Genomic DNA, 22,001 nt, shown 5'->3' on the forward strand with positions numbered 1-22,001 from the left:
ATCAATGACTTCAGAGTAGCCATCTGCTAATAGTCCATGCGCTGCAACGCAGCCTCTTGGAGTCCTAGAGAGGGGAAAAATGAAAATAAAAGCAAGCAGAAGAAATCCCAGGGGACTGCAGCTTCAGGAGGCGAAAAATCGGTGCTTTTTGCTTGCCTGTCTCTTCCCAGTTTCCTGCCCCCTCCAGCGCCTGAGAAAGACAAGAAGAGTTTGTGCACTTTGGAAACTCGATAGGAGGCAGCAGCTGATCTTCCCATCACCAGCCTAAAAATACTCCACTCCAGGGCTCGGAGCAGCTTCACTAAGTGGAGGAAAATCCTGCCATCGGGATGGTATTGATCACATAGCAGAGCCGAGTGACAGTTTGGGTTGGTATTTGGGGTTTGTGTTGCCAAAGGTAAGCGGCAGAGTTCCTTCTAACACTCAGCAACCAACCGGGGCATGCGATGACCCTCCCCCATTATCTCCCACTAACCACCTCCTCCTCCTTCCCTTTATATCTCTGGGACAGGGCTGCTCCTCGTTCTTTCCTGGGATTACAACTCCAATCTCTTTTTCCTTTTCCTTTTTCATTCGCAGGCGTTCTCAGTCTTTACTGTCTCCTCCTGCTGATTTTTTTTTTTTTTTTTTTTTTTTTTTTTTTTTTTTTTTTTTTTTTTTTTTTTTTTTTTTTTTTTTTTTTTTTTTTTTTTTTTTTTTTTTTTTTTTTTTTTTTTTTTCTTTTTAAACTGTCCTGTCTTGGCATGTGAAGCGGAGGGTTTTAGAGCAGCAGGGCAGGGTAGCACGCTGGTGTATATGGAATGGCAGTGTGTGGAGAAACTTAACCAAAAAAAGAGAAAAGAAAGCGATGTGTTAGACCCGTGAGACCACTGCAGATGTCTGTGTGAGGTGCTCTGCAGTGCCAACAGCCCGTTTAGCACCGCTGCTGCTGTGATTTTCGCTGTGTTCGGAGCCTGATCCAAAAAATCCTCCCGAAGTCAATGAGATTCTTTGCATTGACTTCAGCAACGTTTGGATCAGGCTGCTGGTTTACGGCAGCGAGCGATGCGAAGGCTGACAGGCACCAGAGGTAATTCATCACTGCAGGGCCCAGGGTAACTGGGGCAGTGCTCAGCAAGGAAGAGGGGTCTGTCTAGGATGGGTGGTCACAGCTTAAAGAGGAATAAAAAGGAAACGGGATTTTGTGTAGGATCATTTTTTATAAAACAAGTTTTAGAGGGGGCGGCGCGTTTTGCCAGAACTCTTTGCAAGCGATGCACGGACTGTAGATCACACAGGCTGAGTTAGGTCCAGTGCTTTTAGGAGGGTAAGAAAGACAAACTAGAAGCTTTCAACCCAGAAAGGAAAAAAAAAAAAAGATTCAGAGCGCTCACCTAAAATCTGTGGCAAACCTCAGAGTTAGGCCTTGTGTTGTGTCTGTTCAAACCTGTAAATTCATGATTTGTCCTTAGCTGAAATTCACTCTGTGAAATTCAAGAAGGAAATCAAAATTCTTGCTTTTGCAATGACTGGTTTATTCAGAAGACAAGAACTTCTGTGTAACTGGGAGTTCTTTCTCTCAATCCTGCACCTATATGCATACACATGTCTGTCTCTCTATATAGACATTTATATATATGTGCATATACAGGCATATAATGCATATCATGTGTAAGACCAAAATGAAATTCGATCTGAACTGAGACACAAAAATGCTCTGTAAACTGATCTCTTTTTATTAGGAAGTGCAGCTATCAATCCATGTATTTTTTTTTTTTTAAATAACAGGCAACAGAACTACTGCAATAAATGTTTTTCAAAATATTTTTATTCCCCCAAGGAAGCTGCACCTGAGGAGTGTATTTATACTCTTTTCTTTATAGTCATAAGTATCTTGCAGAGCATGACGAACAGAGGTATAATCCAGGTGAGTTGAAACTCTTGAATGTGAAGATCTTTAAGTCCACTTTTAAAAGACCCTTAAGGTAGTTAAAATGTCTTTCACTAGAATTCTTATAGTTTTGTACTTGGTGAGGATGCGAGGCTGTTCTCATGATTTTAATGGAAATTCAGATTATCTACCGTTTTTCCATTGTCTTCCTCACAACTGCTTGTGGAAAATATATCTCATGAACTGGCTTAGTGCCCTGAGAATCCCCATTTGTGCTTGTTAAAATGATATTTGTGAGTGTTTAGGTTCGGTGTTATGTCATTTTCGTGTTTACTACTTTGACCTATTTTTCTGTCTTCCCAAAACCTCTGTCTTCTTCACAGTGAATCACTTTTTTTTTTCTTTTTTTTCTGTTTTTCTGTTATGTTCTGACTATGTCTGCACACCTTTGCCCAATCCCAGGAAGTCTCAACTTGCCAGTGATGGGGATTTTAGCACAAAAACCTAAATGTTTAAAGGACACAAGGTTTTTTAGCCGTTTCATTGCAGGGTGAACTGCTGTTCAGATAGTTCACATCCTCATTAAAGCAAACCAACAGGGAATCAGAGTCCCAAATGATGCGAAGGAGGGCTGAGAATTGCCTTCCACTGGCACCCACATGGGCCCAATCCTCCTGATTGTTCTTTCCATTCCCCCCACCTCCTCCCCGTGAAGTTTTGCTGGTGGCTTTAGCTCCTAGGCGACTGTTCAGCAAAGGCCATTTTTCAGAGGGAGGAAGAAAAACCACCTCTGAGAATTTCTGATGAGTTGTAGTGTTCATAAAAATGTGAGTTAAAGTGAGTCATTTGCCAATAACTTCAAAGGGCAAAGGCCTGCCAGCTTACAAGTGTTAAAACCAAAACTTACCTGGTACTTGGCACCCCTACTGAAGAATGTAGCTGGTACCCTCAAGTAGCGCATCCTTATTATCAGATGATCTTTATCCCATTACTGCATTTTCTCTGACTGAAATGACAGATTTAACCTGGTATACTTGACAACATTATTATAAAGCACAGCAAATTTTTATATTCCTGCTGTAATTAGCAGTGAAGCAGATATACTGTGATGTACCCACTTCAGTGTAATCACCCCAGCATAACTTGTTGGCCTACCATATTCTAGAGAAAGAGAATTTATCCCTGGGAAAGCCATTTTTTTGGTAACAACTATGGACAATATTGTCATGAAATGAGTATATGAGGATCTCAACAGCTACTCTGAAAGGCTGTTACTGCCTGACAAATATCAGTGGCCAATAACTGCAGATGACCAACAGATTTCAGAATAACTTGCTCCCCTTTCACCTTTTCTCTCCTGAATGCTCCTGTTTGGGTTATCCATTTTATTGCTTTAATGTGGCAGTTGGATTGCTCCCATTTTTTACACCCCCTGCTCTTTGCCAGTCAAAGCCATCTGCTCGCAGACAAGCCTTCAGCTCCAAAGGTTCCCACCTGAGCATGAGCTTAGAGCAAAGATCTTTGTAAATCCGTATGAGAAGGAGAGGTCTTTGCTTTCCAGTGACTCCCCCCTTCCTTTGGGACCCACAGATAAAGATTTGCTAAGAAACTGTGGGACATTTCTCCACTTCTCTTGTTCCTGTGGTCCTCGGGGCAGTCTCACATGAGCCAACTTTGGAACTGAAGTATGGCAAGTGCAATAGCTCAGCACTGGTGTTGATCTTGCTGTGAGCAGGGCTTCTTATTTTGGGAATTGGCACCGGGGGGATTAAGACTGTTAATTTTGAGGCTGAACTAATATTCGTGTGGCTCTCTGCTGGACTGTGAGCCTGCAGTGCAGCAGGCTGCTGAGGGTGATAAAACAACCTGGCTTTGCTGCTTAACTCACCTGAGCACAGTTCCAGCAAGGCTGGCTTTGTGCTGCTGCTGGTGTTCCCAAGGAAAGGCTCTTGGCAGGTGTGGGAAGGCAGGGGCTGCTATGGAGAGTGATACCCTCTCTCAGTTGCACCATTAACTGCTTTTATTCCTTCCACCCACTGATAACAGAAATCTCTTCAAATTTCTCCTCGTGCACCCCTGCAGCCCTGTTCACCCTCTAATATCTCCCTGCATCTTTACTGTGGCCTAAAAAACCTGCCTCCTCATCTTTGGTGAGGAGAAAAATCCCCTTTGGCTGCAGAGTGGGAAACCTTGAGTAAGCTTTGTGTTCTGGCCTGCTGAGGGCGAATTCCCAAACCTCCAGCACGGCTGTTCTTTACAGGTTTTGCTGTTCCATGTGGTCAGCATCCTGTCTTTGGCAGTGGTCAACAACTGGTGCTTGGGAAAGATATGAGAGGTCTTCCATGTGTTTAGTGATGTGCTTGCACAGCGCTCAGCACTGAGAGAAACAAACAGCACACGGGCAAGATTCACCTCTCTAAAGGTCTGGTTCACCTCTCTACAGACCCAGTGCTGACTGAAGCCCAACACTGGCTCACTAAATCATGAAAGTGTTCCATCTTCCTTTCCAGCTGCAGTTTTTGATGAGTTACAACAGTAACCACGACTGCAATGCTTAATTTTCCTCCTCAGCTTGTTGTTCTTCCTTTTCACCTTTTCATTGCATGAGATGAGATGAAATCTTATGGGTTTACAGCAGAGGAAGGAGTAGTGGCTTTTCACTCCACCTTTCATTTGGTATCTGCAATCAAGGTCTTTCAAACTGTCTTCATTTCCAGGCTCAGTTTTTTGAGTGAAGATTTTCAAAACCTCATTAAAAAGCCAGTATAGCCGAGACCTTTTAAAAATCTTTATGATTCTTAGAATGATTAAAGATCTCTTTCTTGAAAGAACTCCCAATACTGAAATATGGTTTGAAAATGCAACTTAAGACTCTTAAATTATTCTCCTGAATCTTTTGAACGTGCTGCTTACGCTGTTTACAGCCCTGAGAACGTGTCCTTGTGTAGTTACACTAAACTTTCCAGGCATGGGATCTGAGTGTGGGCATGAGAAGTTTGAGCCACAAAACCGTGGAGGGTTTAACAGATCTGCCTTCTGCACCAGAAATGGGTGGGAAGGGAATGGTGGATCCCTTGGAGCTCTGCTGTCCTGCAGTGTGTTTCCACACACCGCTCCTGGAGGTACAGGTTGCTGCCAGCAACCTGTCTGGGTAGACACCAGGAGGTGTCAGGGAAGCTGGGATACACCAACAGATGCAGAACATGAGTCCTCCACTACCAGTCACAGCTCATTCCCAGACAAAAGGATGGAAGGAAGGGAGGGAGGAAGGGTCACTGGCCTGTGAATGCTCCCAGAGTTCTTATCTCCTCTGTTCCCTGTCACTGCCATGCTGTCGTAGGTGTGTGTCCTGAGGTGGGTGCTGCTGAAAAGGGAAGCTGAGCATTTCATGATTTGGCACTTTATGAGGCGTTGGGTCAGCACAGCAGCACAACGCTGGCCAAAATGTTTAGACAGATTTTAAGCCTGTGGAGGTTCAGTGAATATGGTCCCTGGATATGCTGATTAATGATGAAGTGTTTTCTGATTTAAAAATCTTGGGAATTTGTAGCCAGTTACCCTCTATCATTTCATTGGCAACACTATAATTTTTCTTGTTTTCTGGGGATTTTTTTTAGAATTTTTTTTAGGCTTGATTTTCTGTCTCATTTTAACAGGAGACAATTAAATTCTACTTCCTTTTTGAAGTGAAGATGTAACAAAAGCACTGTGAATAAACTGCTCATACCTACTCTGGAAAATTATCACCAGTATGATGAGCACTGTCTCTACACTTGAGTATTAACTAATAGGACCAGATTCTTTTCTCAGCAAAGGACAACTGGTTTTAAGAGTGTGTTAACTAGGAGATAACACTGTCCACAAAATTAATAGTCCTTTTTTCCACAGGAACATCTACTGTCTATATTCCATTCCCCTTCCAGAAAAATAGGGGAAAAAAACCCCCAACAGTTCCCATAGCTTCCCTTGGACTTGGTTTTAATCCTTTCTCCCAGATTTATGTTTGACCAGAAGCCAAAAACTACATTGGAAGTCAATGATTCAGTGCTCGTTTGAACCCAGGATTCTCCTGCCTTTCAGTACCACTCCAACCACCAGACCACAACAGCATCTTACAGGGTCTCAGAAAAGAGTCCTCTTTGTGGGAAAGGGAGGAAAATTCCCAGCAGAACTCCCTTGGACTTCTGACCTTTGATAAAAATGAGGAAACAGCACTTCTGATTTTCAAGAGATTATCATTACCATTAGGTTTCTCTTAAAGGAGACATGCCAAGCTTTTACAAGTTAAACCCACACGATCTCTGTGCAGCTTTTTGAAAAGTTCTGTATTTTTTTTTGCTAATAACTCCCCAATTAAGTCAGAATTCATATTAACATCATATTTCTTTTGTGTTGCTAGTCTCATTTATTGATTAATGTGTTTCTATATAAAAATAAAGTGATAGAATGATAGTGGTCATGTCACTCTATTCATTATAGAGAATGGGCCAAACTCTCCATCAAATTGTTCTGGACTACTAGCAGATGTTTTTTTCTGAAGATTGAGTGGGTTGTCTATCAGCTTTTGCATCACAGTAAGTACATGCATGCGAGTTATGTTTTACTTCTGGCAAATCTCAGCCATAAATTGCTGATATATTTGGGAAAGGGACTGCATTTCTCACATTCTTTTCAAAGAAACTCCTTTACAAATGTCACTGATGTGTTTCAATACGGATTATGCTTTTCAGATCCAGCAAGAAGGTAGTTAAAAGTGAAAAGGGGGTTTAGCAGAGGTTCAAAATGCCTCTTTGAATTCTCTTCCTTTTGAAGGTCTGCATGTTTATGTTCCCTCTAAGGGACTACTTGAGTAGTTTATGCTTACCTTGTTTAAATAACTAAGCTCACAGAATTAATCTAAACTATTTGAGGAAAGAAGGAAAACCTTTTTCTCCCCATTAACTAACTTTTTTTTTTCTTAATTTAAACTACATTCATGCCTTTTTGCATCTCTGTCTTGTTTTGATTCAGAAAAAATCACTTGTCATTAATGCCAATGTTGCTGGAGAAGCGTGCTCTGCTGAATTAATGATATCCTTTCTATTTTAGCGTGCAAAATTTGAGAAAAGAGGATGATGTGAGTAAATGAGTTTTGCATAACCCAATCCAAACCCGTGAGCTGCTCCTCATAGGTCTCAGGCAAAGAAATGAGCAAGGAAACATTTTTGGTTGCAAACCTGTTTCATCTTCTGATAGGGAAGAATGAAAAAAACAGGAGATGCACAGGTTGATGAAAGCCAGAGACGGGTCACACTGTGGTCTGCAAGCACGAACACATGAGCTTATCTCGGTGTACAAAGATAGTCTCTAAGAAATCGTGGTAGTCAGGGGCTGCTTGGATGAGTCTGAGCACGTGCACGAGGATTTGCAGGATCAAGCACAAATGCTGATCTACTGCCTGTGCAATCTTCAGTACTACCTACTTTGGGTAAGGGTTTGTCAGTCATCTCCGATGACTTGTGTGTGTGGCTGTTGCTCTGTGCAACAACGAAGAAATACAAAATATCGCTGAATGCAAAGCTGTCAAATCATAAATATCAAAGGTCCAGAGCAGAATGTGGTGCAACAAATGGTTAGAGACGTTGCACAGGCAGTGTTGGCTCATCAGAGAAGCACCTACACACAGGAGTCAGCTTATGGCCATTTGGGGTTTCTTATGAGAAATGGAAATACTTTTTATTCAAAACTTCCTTATTCTCACAGGGAGAATATCTGTGCACGTAATGAACACTAAAAGGCACAATTTGTTTAAAAACAGCACTTACTGTAAATAGTAAATACAACTAAATATAAACAATATCAGCAAAATATAAATGTCTCATAAACACAGCCTTCATTCTAGCGTGCTATTACTTGAAGTAGCCCAAAATAGCCTTCAAAATACAACTGTGTTGGGTTGTTCAGTGTCTCTTTATTCCATTTTTTTTATCTTTAGGTAAAGGGAATGCCAGCACGCTTGGTAGCCAAAAAACCTCTCTTTCTTTTTGCAGCCTCCAGACCCTGTGGGAGCGATGAGGCTCGCCTTCTGTGGGAACGACAATGCCTCAGCCTACAACATCAGCGCTGGGGTCCTGAGAAATGTCTGCTTTGTGGACGCCCTCAACTTGGTCCCCCATGTCTTCCTGCTCTTTATCACCTTCCCAATCCTGTTCATCGGTGAGTCGATCAGCAATCCTGCAAACCCACCGAGCACGGGTTTATATTCGGTCTGGTTTTATTCGCCTTGTGGTGAAACCTTTGGATGCTTTATTGATTTAAAAAAAAAAAAAAAAGAAGAGGCAGAATGGCTTCACCCAGAGGGTGTGATGCCAGCCAGCTTTAAATGTGGGCATTCTGGATGTGAATGAACTAATCAGCGTGAAGAGATGGATGAAAACCGGAGGCATCAGAGCCAAACTTCTTTTCCTCAGAACTGAGGTTGCCAACTTGCAACCTTTGCTATTATTAGACATTAGAAGATTCAGGGCTGTGGGTCTGAATTCCCTTCAAGTGATGTGAATTTCGGGGAATATCTAAAATGTGCAACTTTGAACTAAGGACAGGACAAGTGTAGGAAATTTTTAGAACAGAGTAATTGCTTCTTTTGCCAACATTTGTAAACAGAAATAGAGCTATAGGGATATTTTTCCCCCCCACAGGAATGAAAAGAAGAAATGATAAATCCCCCTTGAGGAATTTAGGACAGTGGAACAGCTCTAACTCACAGTTTCTTGTATAAAACCCGTATCTAAAATAGTACTCTAATGACACTTTTTTTGTCTCTAGTTATCTCTTTATCCCAGTTCATACCTTTTCAGAGCTGTCAAATGGATCATAGGAGATAAAGAGACTTAAATAACCACCAAAAGGTGGTTATTAATGAAAGTATTAAGTTATTAATACTAAGTATTAATGAAAACAAATATTCTCCTGACAGCTGCATGAGAAATGGCACATCAGTTCTTCCATGCCACTTTCCTGGTGTCACATATGTTCATAGTAATACATTTCTTTCACCAGGAAGATTTGAGCTTGGGACTATATTTGAACTGGGGATTTAAGGAACTTTTCTTATACAAAAAGACTCTGAAGTGACTGAATAATGGAACCTGTGGGCTAAAACACTTGGTACCAGGCAATATGTTATAGCCTAAATAAGATATTATAACATAATCCAGTGACTGAAAACTAATTAAATAATTAAACAAAGGAATAAGTAAAAAGTTCTAACAAAATAACTAAAGACTGGTTAAAAAAAACCAACTCAAACAAGGGTTATGGAGAACTTTTTCCAAGAGTGCTGTATTTTTGTGTCAGTGCTGGCTCTTTCTTTGAAATCAGAGCAACATTCTGTATTATGCATTGAGTGGCTGCTTTAGTTTTTTTTACAGGTATCATCCAATTAATTTTGAAATAGCATTGCAGCCACTGAAAATCCCCTCTGTTTTCTGACAACGTTATGGGAAACCCCCCCCCCCCCAATAGCTTAAATTGCATGTTATTTTGTTTGAAGTAAATGTATCTCTTTGAGGCTTCATTTGAGGAGGCAAATTTTATGTCAGTGGAAAACTTGGCCTGCTCTTGTCTGTGACTGGGAAAGATGTGATGTCATGCCATTACTTCAGATCTGCTGGTCTGAGGATGACACTTGAGGTTCTTTTTTTTTTTTTTTGGTTGGTTTGTTTTGTTTTCTCACCATTTTTCTTGGCCAGGGATGACTCCTCTTTAATTGCAACTGTGGGAAGACTGTTGCCCCATTGTCTTCAGGGTTAGGTTGAAATGACATGGCAACTGAGACATTCCTGGCTCATCTTTTCAGTCACAGCAGCCCCTATAGCCTTGTAGGGTGTTTTTATTGATTATATGTGTATATATATATATATATATGGATCAGACTAGAAAAATCACCGGTTATCACTGTGATAACCTTTCTCTTCCATTACACCATCATTTCCCAGGCTGGGGAAGCCAAAGCTCCAAGGTCCAGATCCACCACAACACCTGGCTGCACTTCCCTGGACACAACCTGAGGTGGATCCTGACGTTCACCCTCCTGTTCGTGCACGTGTGTGAAATCGCAGAGGGAATCGTTTCTGACACGTGAGTGACGGAGTTCTGGTGGACAACCAAGCTAATTGCATTATTAATATACTGCCTCAATGTGTGATGGGACAGATTGTAAAGCATAAAGAGGCTTTCCCCCCCCCCTCTGAAAAAAATCACAGAATCATTTCATGAGCTGTCCAGATTTTGGTGGGATGAAGGTGATTGTTCTTAGCACTTGTTCTCCTCTCATGCTATAATGGCAAGTAAATATTAACAAAATTTAAAGCATTCACGTGGAAAAAAAATCCTTTTTAGTCCCTGGGAAAGTCATGTTTTTCCTCTTGAATAGATAAGCAGAACACCTGTGGTTTCACACGGTGGTGAAAAAAGGCATCAAATTCACTCATTCCTGCCTGATTTATTTTCAGACAAATGAAATCTCGCCACCTGCATCTCTTTCTACCAGCTATAATGGGATTTGTGGCTGCCACTGTGTCCATAGTCTATTACCATAATATTGAGACATCTAACTTTCCAAAGTTACTGCTGGGTAAGTCTAAGTCTAATATTTATGTACTCAAGTCTAATATTTATGTATTCTTACAAGACCCAGTGGTTTAGCCGAAGTCAGCTTGTGTAGAGTGAAGAGGAGGGTGAAATATGTGAGAATATTAAAAGACAGAGGGATAATTCTCTGCTCTTCCAATTAACAGCATCATAGGAGTTACTGCACCTTTTATAAAGTACATGCTGAGAACTATTTTTAAAATTATCACAAAACAGATGACTGTTGTGTTTTTGTCATGAGCTTTTAGGTATTTCTCAACACTGCTCATTGTTTTGAGGAAGAACTTGTCTTCACTCAAAAGGACTATTTCAAAAGGCCACTTTTAACAGTAATCTGACAACAAACCATCACATGTAGTTGCTGTTGTTTCTCAACATCCTTTGCAGTTGGTTCCAAGGTTATCCAGTCTGCTGTCTCAGTCAGGAGATGGTCAGACTAGACACTACAGGATAATAATTCATACAAATTCATACTGTCCAAATTACCTATCACTCAGCAACCTGAACAAGCTGGTGACAGGCACAAGCCAGGATTCAGGATACCACTAAACTCCAGGAAGCCCTTTTTAAAATGGGCACATTTCCATATTCTCACTGGGGATGCACCCTGCTTTTTCAAAGAGGCAATGTGATGTTTGTTAAGTTATGAGACTTCTGCTTCTTGTTCCAACCCCCCTGCCATGGGCAGGGACACCTTCCACTAGACCAGGTTGCTTAGAACCCCATCCAACCTGGCCTTGAACACTTCCAGGGATGGGACATGGAAGCTGAAACTTCTGAGGCACTGGCGTGGTTAAATTCTCATATATATATTTATTTATTTATTTTCACGATGAGTCTGCGCCTGTTTTACAGCTCTCTTCCTTTACTGGATAATGGCCTTTGTCACCAAAACCATCAAGCTGGTCAGGTACTGCCAGGATGGTGTCCCTTTCTCTCAGCTGCGTTTCTGCATCACTGGGATTATGGTCATCCTCTACGGGCTGCTCATGGCTGTGGAGATCAACGTCATCCGGGTCAGGGTATGTGGCTTCTTTAGCAGGGTCTGGGAAAACATCAGCAGCATCACAGGGGTGAAGGTGGGTCTTTAGTCCCAGTAACTCTGGTTTGTGTCAAATTTAGGCCCAAGTTTAGCTTAGTTATAAATATTTTGTTGATTCTGTAGAAATCAGTGGGCACGTCTTTAAAATGTGTGTCCTTGGTGTGTCCCCTGGGCTTGGTGTGTATGGGTGACTGTGTTCATCTATCTATCTATCTATCTATCTATCTATCTATCTATCTATCTATCTATCTATCCATCTATCTATTCATCTCTATATTTCTATATCTATATCTATATCTACATCTACATATATTTAGAGACAAAGTGAATATATTTATATAGATAGGGGCATATTTGCATAAATGCAATTTTGACTTTGCAGCTGTACTGTACGTATTTTTTTTAATTTTTTTTTTTTTTTTTTTGCTAGAGATCACTGTTAATAAGATAATTTCTGAGCACGCTGTTGTCTGTTTTCTCCTCTCCAGAGGTACGTGTTTTTCATGAACCCCCAGAAAGTGAAGCCCCCAGAGGACCTGCAGGACCTGGGGGTGAGGTTTCTGCAGCCTTTTGTCAATTTGCTCTCCAAGGCCACTTACTGGTGGATGAACACTCTCATTATATCCGCCCACAAGAAACCTGTGGACCTGAAGGCCATTGGAAAGCTCCCGATTGCAATGAGAGCACTGACAAACTACGTCTGTCTCAAAGAAGCCTATGAGGAACAAAAGGTAACCACAGATGTTCGTGTCACTGTTTGGCCTTGGAAACGTGAAGTGTCACTCTGAATTTATTTTTTTTTCCACATTTTTTTATGAAATCCTAGTTTTAGGAGTTTTTAACTCAGGACTGTTTGTTCCAAGGTGAAACTTGGCATGGGGAGTTCCAGTCCGATAGTTGATGTTTGGTTTTAAGTGAATTTATAGCAGGAGGGAGTTGCCAGATAGAGTGCAAATGGAAACTAAAACCACAACAGAATGATTGGTTGCTAGATTTTAAAAGTGAAAGCTTTGTCTGAATCTGAGCTACTCCAGACAGCATCTTAAATTGGAAGACATTCTGTCCATAGTATCAGCTGGAAACACTCACCTTCACTTCTTTTTTCCTCCAGAAAGAGAAATAGCCAAAACTACACATCAAAAATAGCCAAAACACTGGTGTCTTAACAGTGCTTTGGTCACCAATGTCAAGCACAGCACTGCATGAAGAAAATTAACTCCATCCCAGCCAGACCCAGCACAGAAAGCATGGCTGGGAAAACTCACTGGGGAAGAGAAGGACTTCCCAGAGAAACTTCTGGATGTATTTAGGCAGCTCTCTTCTCCCAGTAGGGAGCTGCAGGCTCCTTTCTGTGCCCTCTGTGATGAAACCATAATCAGCACAATTATTTATATTTTAAAGGATATAAGTTGCTTCTCTTCCCTTTTGCAGACAGTGACTCCAGAGAGTAGAGAGCAAAGATCAAGATCCTTCTGCTTTAAGCAGAAAGCTACTGAGACATTGGAACTGGGCTTTTCCCAGCAAGGGAGAAGTGCATTCCTTGGGCCAGCTCCTCAAGGTGCCTAAATTCTAACTGAAGAAGCCAAAGAGTCTTAGGCACCTCCATGCCCTGAGTCTCTGGGCCATTCTTAATGAGATGCACTAGGACAACTCCTGCAGCTCATTTACATCTGCAGGCACTGTCTGTGTCTGCACAAATATGCAGTTCAGAGGCCAAAAGTCAAGTTAAAGGTGCAAATTTTGGGTGTGTGTCTTCCCTTGGTGCGTGTCATGCATGTAGGAAGACCCTCATGAATGTGCCCCATGCAGTTACACTCACCTATGTTTCTAATATTGCCTTACATCAGATATTTTGGGGTCTGGAGTTGCCCAAAACCTTGAGATTACCACAGCTATCACAGTTGTGCTAATATTGGAAAACAGCCTGTAACCCTAAAGTAAACTGGTTCTCCACAGATAAAGTTAAAGTAAACCAAATGGCTAAAGCAAATCCAAGGATCCAGGCAGTGGAACTCACTGCAGTTCATCCCTGTGGAGAAATGTGCTGGCCTGTGCATGGCTGGGCCAGAAACAGCCACATAATTGGGAAAATTCTTCAGGTTGGAGCGTGGTCTGCAGTCTGGAAGAGATGATCTGTCACTGTCTCTGCTGCCAGTGTGTATATTACACTAATCTTCCACTGGAAGGGAGGGCAGCCCCCCACCACCCCCTGGATTAAGTGAGGTTACCCCTGCCTGTGCCTGGAGACAGCTGATCTCAGCTGTGCTCCACGACCCTGCAGAGGGAAAGCTTCTGTTCCTCTGCAACCCCTCCTTATCACACCTCGATGAAAGACAGTGAGCATGACCACCAGGATTCTGCATTGCAAAATGCCTTTGAGACAGCTCACGTGACATTGCCTTGCTCTCTCTTCTGCACGCTATGAAAATCAAAATAATTTAATAAATTCTCACATAATTCCATCCCCTCCCTACCCTAAAAAAAAAAAAAAAAAGATCCTGTTTCTGGTTTTGCTTGGCTTTTGTTTCAGCTCCTACCCAAGCAGTCTAGATGTTTCAAACCACATCCTAATGCACCACACATCCCACATGTGAAAATGGATTTAGCACATGGATGTTAGATTCATTTTCTGTGTAACTTGTCCTGATGGTCAATAGAAAGCTTTTCTTTCGGGAGTGTGGTAGCAAAAGCAAAGTCAAGGACCATTAGTTAGTTCCCTGTGCCTGCTGTTCATGTGCCCTGATGGATGTTGCCTGCTAAGATAAAAACAAGGAGGAAAGAAAGTGTGTTAACTAAAAATCACAGGGGCAGAGCATTGCCCTACAGCACCAGGACCACTCTGCCAGCTCCAGAACTTTGGGAACAATCAGATTTCCATGTTTGCTGAGGCACACCTTGCAGGTGACTTGATTTACCAGCAGGCTCTCCCTTACTGTCCCTGCTTCAACTGCTGAGTGCCCCAGGTAGAGAAAATTACAGGGATTTGAAAGGGAGGGGACAAAGGCAAGGAAAACCCAATCAAGTCCCACAGCTGAGGAGAGCAGCCCATCCTGGGTAATTAACACAACAACGAATGCTACTGGCTACTCTAACAGAAATAATCCCTGCAAATTTAAACAAACAGATGCCCAGTTGATCTGTAATGAGTGGTGATTGACAGATCTGCCTTCAGCACCTAAATAAAGGGTAGGGCTGGCACAAACAACACACATACTACTCTGCAGGCCCATAACTCTCAAGAACCATTCTGGAAAAGAGCTTATGATTGGAAGAAAAATCCGCTTTTCCTCCCCTCTCCCCATTAGATACTTCAGGTAAAATATGATGTCCTGATTAAAAGAGGAAGAGACAACAGTTTTTAGCAGCAGAGATGATTAGATAACTTGATTGAATTAGTATTTTTTCCAGTGAAAAGTTACTGGATTTCATGTAGTGATGACGAATGTGTGAGTTGTAGTAGCAGGGAAAATGACTATTAAATTGTTACAGAAATAAGGACTTACCAAATTTACCATTAATTGAATGCCCAGGATAGTATGACAATTTTTTTTTTCTTCCCAAAAGACGGGAGCTGTGTTTTCCCAATTATTTAGCTAAGCTCCTATCAAGCTGCTAAAGTGACAATCATTTTTCTGAGGAGGGTGACAGCAGCCCCTTTAGTGCACTGGAGCTCAACACCCACTAGGCAGCAAATCCAGAGCCTTTTGTCCTCAGAAAAAGCAGTTCCATTCTTACCCCTTCCTGAAACGTTGGCCCTGGTTTGTCCCCAAGCTGCTTGTTCCTCCTTACTAAGCTTTTTGGCCCAACCCCTGGCAGCCATCTGGTCCACCTGGACATTTTTGGCACCACACACAAATTCCATGGCCCTGTGGAAGTGGCAGTGAGAGAAAAACCAAGAAAAGAGGGAAAAAGACAGGAGGCAGCCAGGCAGCTACAGGCACACTCTCTTTACTCGAGTGACTTTGCTGGGCTAGGGGTGGGGGGGTGTTACTGGGCTGTGCTTAAAATGTCTCTGTGAACGCTCAAGAGGGCTTGGCTTACAACTTGCAGGCATCTGTGCTACTTGAAAAATGACAGCTGCCTTTTTAGAGTGTCAGAATCTGCTGCCTGAACGGAAAGGAAAGCACTCTGCAGAGCACGGGTCTGCTCAGTAAAATGCTTTCTTTGTTAGACTGAAGGGAGCTCAGGAGCATCAGAACTCCTCTGAGTAGGAAAAGAGAGAGATCTGCTGGCTGGTGTTTTAGGGCAAGACTGGTGATAGTGTGTAAATTCACAGAACTGAAGGCAAGAAATGACCCTCAGCTGATTTAATCTTGCAGGCGACCGTCCATGTGTTTTTCCCTCAATCTCTCTGTCACACCAGAAGCCTTTACTGGTCCAGGTGGTTTCACAGGCACTGGGAAACCAGGATTACCTGCATGGGCGAGGGCTGGAAGGTCAGAATTTCCCCGAGCACACATGTGACAAGGAGCAGTGGCTGCCTGCCAGGGCTATTAATCTGTGCTTGCATTCCTGTGCCCACAAGTTCAGAAAAGGTGTAGGATGTAGAGATGAGAAACCACAGGCACAGAGGAGAGGTAGAGCTTGAATTTGCTGTGAAGGACGTCTGAAATCTGTTGGTATCTTTGTTTGCCACCTCACCTTTCAGGAACTGGTTGGGCATCCGGGATGTTGCCATATAAAGCCAGGGAGGCTTCTTCTTAGTGTGTTGATACCTGTTTCTCTGTTTTCCAGAAAAAAGTGGAAGACCAGCCCAACAGGAGCCCCTCCATATGGCTGGCCATGTACAGTGCTTTTGGAAGACCAATCCTGCTCAGCAGCACCTTCCGGTACTTGGCTGATCTGCTGGGCTTTGCTGGGCCACTGTGCATTTCTGGCATTGTCCAGGGCTTCCAGAACACAACCAACAACACAAACACCACAGAAAAGGTAACCTGACAGCAGGGATTGAAAGGCTTGGGTAGGTTAGTTCTGGGTTCATGATGGGTATTTAATACACTCAGCTTTTATGATCATCACTGTACTGTTTTATGTTTTCTTATGAGCAAATTGAGGTTCAGTTTTTTTTGTGAGAGACAGTGAAGTTACAAACCAGAGCAGAGGAATGGAGCACAGGTAGTGGAGGCTTCCCTCAGTTCCACAGAATCACAGAATCATAGGTTATGCTGAGCTGGAAGGGACCCCCAGGGATCATCGAGTCCAACCCTCAGCCCTGCACAGGACCCTCCCCAAGGGTCACACCATGGGCCTGAGAGGATCATCCAAAAGCTTCTTCAGCTCTGCCAGCCTTGGGGCTGTGCCCACTGCCCTGGGGAGCCTGTTCAGTGCCCAACCACCCTCTGGGGGAAGAACCTTTCCCCAATATCCAACCTAAACCTGCCCTGACGCAGCTCCAGGCCATTCCCTCAGGTTTCCCAGCTCTCTGCCTCTTGATGGAGTCATCCCAGCAGTTCTGGGGAGAAGGAACGGCTTTTTTGCTCCTCTTCAACTGTCCCTCTTTGCTCCAGGCAGGACAGCCACTGGTGGTGCCTCAGTGATCCATCCAGCAAGGATCAACCTGAGAATTTTGCTTAATTTCTATCCATTTCTCAGTTTGCAGTTCAGTGACAGGTTTGAGCTCTCTGAAATCTGTTTTTCACTGGGAAGCTGAGAGGAGTCAGTCCCTGTTTGAGGCTGATTATACTGCTGATTGCAATGATGAAATGGGTTGGCACAAGTGAGAAATTGAAAAACATTCACTTTATTCTATGACTTTCTTGATAGTAAAAATTCACTAAAGACACTGGGATACAGTTCATTTCAAGTTCCGCTGAGACTGAACTTTCAGAGATCACCTCTAAGCACTGAACAAGCCTCTGATACAGAACATTTTCTAACATAAGAAAAAGAATTTATTTCATTAGAGAAAAATACAGGCAAAGTTATTTTACTGACTGACAGCAGAGAAGAAACGAGTAAGAAATTTTCCCACATGTCTCCTGATAACAGAGATATCTCCATACACTTTATGAAGTCAGTAATTTGTATTTGAATAAGCAGACAGGTACGTAATGGAACATCATTTTCCCCTCCAGATAAAGTATTTGACCATCACCACTATCCAAATGTCTTTTTCTTGGCAGCTCCCTCCTGACATTCGTTTTCTTGACTGATGGTCTCAGTTTGGCTTCAGACTTTCATTGCTCTGAAGGAGAGTTTAATTGTGCAGCTTATCAAATAAAGCTCTTTATCATCCTGGAACCTGCACATGCTGGACTTGAGCCACCAAGTCAGAAGGCAAAGTGCATGTTTTGCCTTCAAAAATATTGTGGGGTTTTTTTTCTTTTTCTTTTGCATGTTGAACAAATAAGGTATTTAAGCTTCAAAATAACTTCTGGATTTCAGAGTTAGGAATCTGTATCTTTTCTGCTTCATTTGTCTTCTTCACTCTTCAGTGCAGTGGTTTCAGTTGTGGGTTTCTTAAAGTTTTAATCAGCCCTGGCTAAAGGGAAGATTGGAATCGTTGGAAATCTTGAAACCCTTCCAAAGGTCTGGCTTGGTGACAGTCACTATTTCTCTTGGCCACATTTCAGAATACATTTGCCTTTAATTTATGGATTTTGATGAACTTTCTCTTGGTCGTTCTTCCTATTACCCATTTCTGCTTTAAATTCTCTCGAGTTTCAATTAATGTGAACAAACTTAGCTTTATGCTTTTTCTGCCTTAATTTGTAAGAACTCTACATACATTGGAAAAAAAAAGGTATTTGCAAATGTTATTTTATTATTGATAACTCCACTATGAAAACATGGGGAGGTTTGATGCAGCAGAATGTGAAGGGTTTTCAAATGTATTTATCTGACCAATCATGCACTTAAACAACCCTTGTTTCAAGGAGTCTGGGGAAGGTGGTTTGCTTTCCTATATTGCCCAAAATTTTCATCTCAGAATCAGGATGGGTACTTCAGTAAAACAGGCTTTTTCCTTCTTCTTCTTCTTTTTTTTAATCTCCCTAAGAATTCCAGTACATCCTGCTTCCAGCTGGATCGGAAATACCAAAGGAACAGTCCCCCTTGCAGTATTTTGGTACATTTGTTTCCTTTACTGCCTTAAACAGAGCAGAACAGTGAACACAAAAGCTAGAAAATGAAAACAAATAAAGTGATTTAAACAAGATTTTTTTTCCTCTCCCCTCTTGAGGCATCAGAACCTCATTTTCTGGGGATTATTGGCATTGTTTTGTTCAGAATTCACAGGTAACCTAGACTTTAATTCTGGAAGGAATTGTTTCCATAGTGTGCAAGATAAGTAATCCCATAGAATAAAAAATATTTCCTTTGCGGCACAAGTGGAATGAGCTTTATTTTGTACTGACTAGCATTTCTGTGCTCCAAATCACCAGAATTTGATGGAGAAACTAAAGGCAAGGCAGACATGGCGAACTTACTCTCACTTGCCAGCTAAAACCAGATCATTTTAGAACTGCTAAAAGTTGAGATGCTAAGTCTTTGGAACACGAGTGGAGTATTTAATTTCGATATCTAAGACAGTGAGAAATCTGATTTCGATAACTTTCCCATAACACCATCAATATTTTTAATTTTAATGCAATGACTGAATTTCCTTGTTCCCAGTTTCTGAAGAAAGCACAATCCCTCCGACGGCACTCGAATGATTTTTTTCCTTTCTTTCAGGTGAAGGACCCATCCAACTCCTATCTTTCCTCGGAGGAATTCCTCAGGAATGTTTATGTTTTGGCAGTCCTTCTCTTCCTGGCCCTCATCTTGCAGAGGACATTCCTGCAGGCATCCTACTATGTGACCACAGAAACCGGCATCAACCTGCGGGGTGCCTTGCTGGTGAGCAAACACGTCCTGCCAAAAAAAATTCCCCTAACAACAGCTTCAGCTTTGTGCTTCCATCTTGTTTGTCTCGTCCTTTACCTGAAGGCTGAGCTAATGATGGTTTGGGAGAAGACACAGGCTATTTTTATTCTGTTTTTACAACTGGGCAAAGCAGCATCGCCGATGCAGCCAAACCATTGGCAGCGATTCCTTCTGCTAAAAAAACTAACCTGTAGAAGTTTAACACTCACTGTGTGCTTGTAAGAACACATCTTAGCAGATGAGGAAAGGTATAAGCAGTGTCATTTCGGCCCTGCATCTGCTTTGCTCGTTCCCTTATGAGTTTGCTGGCTGTGAACAGAGTCATCTGCAAAGCATCTTCGTTATATGGGAACCTTGTCCGTGTGCCCTGAGTGGTGATGCTGGATATTTATGCCCTTTTGCACAGAGCCCTGTGGGATGGGGTGGGAGTGATTCATCTGCAGAGCTGTGTCTGCAAACCCAGCATCCATTAACCCCCTGTGACAGTTGTGTTTATGGACTGGGGCCAGCAGCTCCGGCTCAGCACGTGGGTGGGTTTGTAGCAGGGCTCTCCCAGACCGAACTCCACAGGCAGCAGTAGCAGGAACTGATGTTTTGCCAGATGTAACTAACCATGGGAATATCAGCTCAGAGTGGAAGCTGCTGCTTTTGTGCTCACTGGGACTGTTGCAACTGTTTCAAACGTTTTCTGCCTTCTCCCAGGATAAGATGGTACAGACTTGGAGAAGAAAGAGTACCTGGTTACTTCCTTGTGTTTTTGTGACTCCCACTTGCCAAAATGGGGACTCTTAGGAGCATATTAGCTCAGTTGGTGCTAATAACATCAAAGCTGTTGGATCAATCCTGTGCAGGTCATTCACTTTAGAGCTGGACTTGATGATCCTTGTGGGTCCCTTCCAACTCAGAATATTCTGTGATATGAAGCTGATGTAATTCACCACTGCCTGTAGACATCTCTGATTAATTCTACAGAATCTGCATTGGACAAAACACGTCAAAGAGGATAAATGATTTAAAAAAACTTTCTTGGAGCTGCAGTGTTTGAGATTTGGTCACCACTGTGAACTGGGCTCACAATATTTGTCTTTAAAAGTCCAGTAGATATAAGCCCTGCTTAATTTAAAACACTGTTAAGCTCCTGCAAATTTTGTGGAAAGAGGTGGCCAGGTAAAGGGGAGAAAGCCAAAGGAATCCATACCCACCCTGATCAAAACTTTACAGCATAAGTTTAACAATCTTTTCAGAAACAAGGGTCTCTTTGAGAGAGAGACAGTGTCACAGAAAAGCAGGCTCACCAAACGTTTATTAAAAAAATATCTTTGGCCAGTCTCCTAAATTTTGAATGCTTTGTTGTCATTTTGTTCTATTTTAGGTCTGCATTAAGCAACACATCTTCTGAGAGGAACTGGAGCTTTTTAAAGCCAGTTCTCTCTCTCTGTGCTTTCTCTCCCTCTGTCTCTGTCTCTGTCCCAGGTGAGAGACTGGGAGAAGGGCTGTCTTAGGCCAAGGCTGATGCTGCAGTTTGAAACATCCTGCTGCCACAGTTGTTTTGTAACTACACCATTTTATTATCTTCCATTTTATTCCTCTCCTACAGGCAATGATATACAATAAGATCCTGAGGCTTTCCACGTCCAACTTGTCCATGGGAGAGATGACGCTGGGACAGATCAACAACTTGGTTGCCATAGAAACAAACCAGCTGATGTGGTTCTTGTTCCTGTGCCCCAATCTGTGGGCAATGCCTGTTCAGGTAGAGCATCAAAGAAAGGGCCTCATTTCAGGGATCCTCCAACCTGGTTGGGTCTGTGACTGCTACAAAATCCAGAGGGGAACCTGGTCTTCGTGCTCGTTTCCCAGGAAGACAAACAAGCAGGAGCGTGGCCCATCATCTCCTCCAAGGGTTGGGAAGGTGTCTCTCCAAGGGCCAGTGGTTGTTTTGTTTTTTTTTTTTTTTTTTGAGAGAGAGGGGTTTTTAAGTAGTATTTCCATGTCATGGATGTTAGCTGTGACTTTAGAAAGATTGACCTGCAATCCTTTCCCTGCTCATATTTCTTCCACTGCTGCCACAAGCCATTGCTTTTATTTCTGCCACATGGCAGCGGCACAGGCATCTGACAGGGCTAATTATTGCTCTTTGCAGTGCCCTCTTGTAGCTGGGTTTTGTGGCAGGAGCAAAAAGCAATTGCATCCTTCTCTGTCACTGCCAGCTGCACTGATGGTGCTCAGAGGAACTCCACTCTAAAAAAAACATTAATTACTGCACACATCTGGACCTTAAACAGACTGGGAAAAAACCACAGGCAGACCTGTGGGAAAGAAAGGTTAAAATTATCAGTCTGGAATAAATCTTCAAAAGCGCCAAGTGCCCTAATGAACTAAGACATGATGGTTTTCCACAAAGCTTGGACTCCTGTAGCATCCTCAGAATTTTAGCTTGGGGTGGGTTTGGCCTTGCGCTCACCTGTTCGTGATCCTACTGACATTAAAGAATTTTAAAAAGGGATAGAACCAACTCTTATTATAAATATTTTATAATCTTTTAATATCTCAATTGACTATTTTTTAGGGGGAAAAAAAGGAGTTGGAAGA

The 22,001-nt window shown here is 42.4% G+C and overlaps 1 protein-coding gene across 11 annotated transcripts in view; it reads left to right on the forward strand.

The window, feature by feature from the left end:
* Window positions 1-228: 228 nt before the first annotated feature.
* Window positions 229-22,001, forward strand: part of ABCC9 (ATP binding cassette subfamily C member 9) — a 65,554-nt gene continuing 43,781 nt past the window's right edge. For 9 of the 11 annotated variants that reach the window (XM_027904853.1, XM_027904847.1, XM_027904850.1 and 6 more), the window contains exons 1-10: window positions 230-397; window positions 6,350-6,444; window positions 7,900-8,065; window positions 9,847-9,988; window positions 10,363-10,484; window positions 11,357-11,523; window positions 12,032-12,274; window positions 16,278-16,472; window positions 19,218-19,382; window positions 21,007-21,162. In XM_027904853.1, coding sequence (XP_027760654.1) covers window positions 7,921-8,065; window positions 9,847-9,988; window positions 10,363-10,484; window positions 11,357-11,523; window positions 12,032-12,274; window positions 16,278-16,472; window positions 19,218-19,382; window positions 21,007-21,162 — 1,335 coding nt within the window. In that variant the 5' untranslated portion in view covers window positions 230-397; window positions 6,350-6,444; window positions 7,900-7,920. Of the gene's footprint in view, window positions 398-6,349; window positions 6,445-7,899; window positions 8,066-9,846; window positions 9,989-10,362; window positions 10,485-11,356; window positions 11,524-12,031; window positions 12,275-16,277; window positions 16,473-19,217; window positions 19,383-21,006; window positions 21,163-22,001 lie in introns of all 11 variants that reach the window. The other 2 variants (XM_027904849.1, XM_027904848.1) reach the window with 2 other exon arrangements.

This window comes from Empidonax traillii, unplaced genomic scaffold, assembly GCF_003031625.1.
Source record: "Empidonax traillii isolate 1590-97213 ecotype Southwest subspecies unplaced genomic scaffold, ASM303162v1 scaffold1099:size633499, whole genome shotgun sequence".
Taxonomy (NCBI): domain Eukaryota; kingdom Metazoa; phylum Chordata; class Aves; order Passeriformes; family Tyrannidae; genus Empidonax; species Empidonax traillii.